The 1,568-nt window shown below is 45.5% G+C and overlaps 1 protein-coding gene across 1 annotated transcript in view; it reads left to right on the top strand.

Moving 5' to 3' along the window:
- The first annotated feature begins 205 nt into the window (after positions 1–205).
- The window catches only part of LOC106876479 (protein deltex-like), a 105,553-nt gene continuing 104,190 nt past the window's right edge, over positions 206–1,568 (top strand). The window contains exon 1 of the mRNA XM_052967566.1: positions 206–1,248. Coding sequence (XP_052823526.1) covers positions 496–1,248 — 753 coding nt within the window. The 5' untranslated portion in view covers positions 206–495. The remainder of the gene's footprint in view (positions 1,249–1,568) is intronic.

Below are 1,568 nucleotides of genomic sequence, written 5' to 3'. Positions count from 1 at the left end.
CAATAGGGCGTGTGTGTGTGTGTGTGTGTGTGTATACGCGACGCGAATGAGAGCGAAAAAGTTATAGAGAGAAAGAGAAAGACAAGGGAGAAAGAAACTGTAACAGAAAGAGAGAGAGAGAGAGAGACAGAGAGGAGGGGGTAAAAGAAAGCTAGTCTGCTACTACCTGTATTGTAGTACTATCACTACTACTACTACAAGCAGCAGCAGCAGCGGTAACCCTGACACTACTACCCTTGCTGCTACCGTCTCGCTTGCTCCTCTCAGTGTTTTGTGGAGAAGCACTTGGCTCAAACGCATGTTGTTGTTGTGGCGAGAGTGTAGCGAGAGAGGTGAGTGGTCAAACCTATTATTACTACCACCACCACCACCACCACCATCACCATCACCATCAACAGCAGGCCTTGCACCACTGGAACTACTACAACCAGTACTACAGCAGCGGCGGCGGTTTGCTCCTGTGCTTCAGTTAGGATCGGGACTTTTCGCAGAAGCATGGGCGAAGACGTAACGTTGGCGGTCGGTTTGAGTAAACCAGGCGACGATGGGGACAGTAGCCACCACAACCACCACCAACAGCAACAACACTGTAATAATAATAATGAGCAGCAGCAACCACAACAACAACCACAACAGCAGCAGAAAGCACAACAACAGCAGCACAACCACTACCACCAGCCTGTACAACACCGAAAACGAATCACGGAGCGCAACCCACGGATTCCCTTTATGCGAAGGATGTTCAAACCCTCTTCTACTCCCACAACAACAACAACAGCAGCAGCAGCAGCAGCAGAAACAACAACAACAGCAATAACATTATTATCCTTATCAACATCATCCGCATCATCATCATCAGCATCATCAAAATCATCATTCACAACAAAAACAACTGCTACAACTACTACAACAACTACTGCTGCTGCTGCTGCTGCTGCTATTAACACTACTACTACAACCAACACTACTACAACAACAACAAACAAGGCAGCAGATTTTAATGAAGTTAAAAAAACCATCAGCAACGTGTTTACAAAGTCGACGTTGGGCACGGGGGATTCGATCGCGAATCTGAAACTCACCCCAATAGCAACATGTCGATCGGTCAGTCTGCCGGACATTATAGACAGTGCGACCATTAAGACATCACCGGTGCTCCGGTTCCAGCCGGGAAATAAGGAGGGCGAGAAATGGCAACAGCGGAAGGAAAGGATAGAATCGGCTCTTGCCTGGGTCCGATCCGAACTGGTAAGTCTCCTCTTCTTCCCTCCTTCCTTCCTTTCCTTCTTTTCTTTCCTTCCCGTTGTTAACCTTCACATATATTGCTATCAACAACTCTCTGTCTACCTATCATATATATACACATATATATAATATATATATGTATATATCGCGTCAATGTATCTTATATCCGAAACATACTCTGAAACAGAGTAGTAATGTCTTTCTACGAAGGTAAGTCTGTGTTCATTGGTCACTCTTTGACCGGACATGGACTTAACTACACACACACATACATACATACAGACATACATACACACATGCATACACACACATACATACGAGAT

Source organism: Octopus bimaculoides, chromosome 4, assembly GCF_001194135.2.
Source record: "Octopus bimaculoides isolate UCB-OBI-ISO-001 chromosome 4, ASM119413v2, whole genome shotgun sequence".
Classification (NCBI taxonomy): Eukaryota; Metazoa; Mollusca; class Cephalopoda; order Octopoda; family Octopodidae; genus Octopus; species Octopus bimaculoides.
This window is presented reverse-complemented; position numbering and strand designations above follow the sequence as displayed.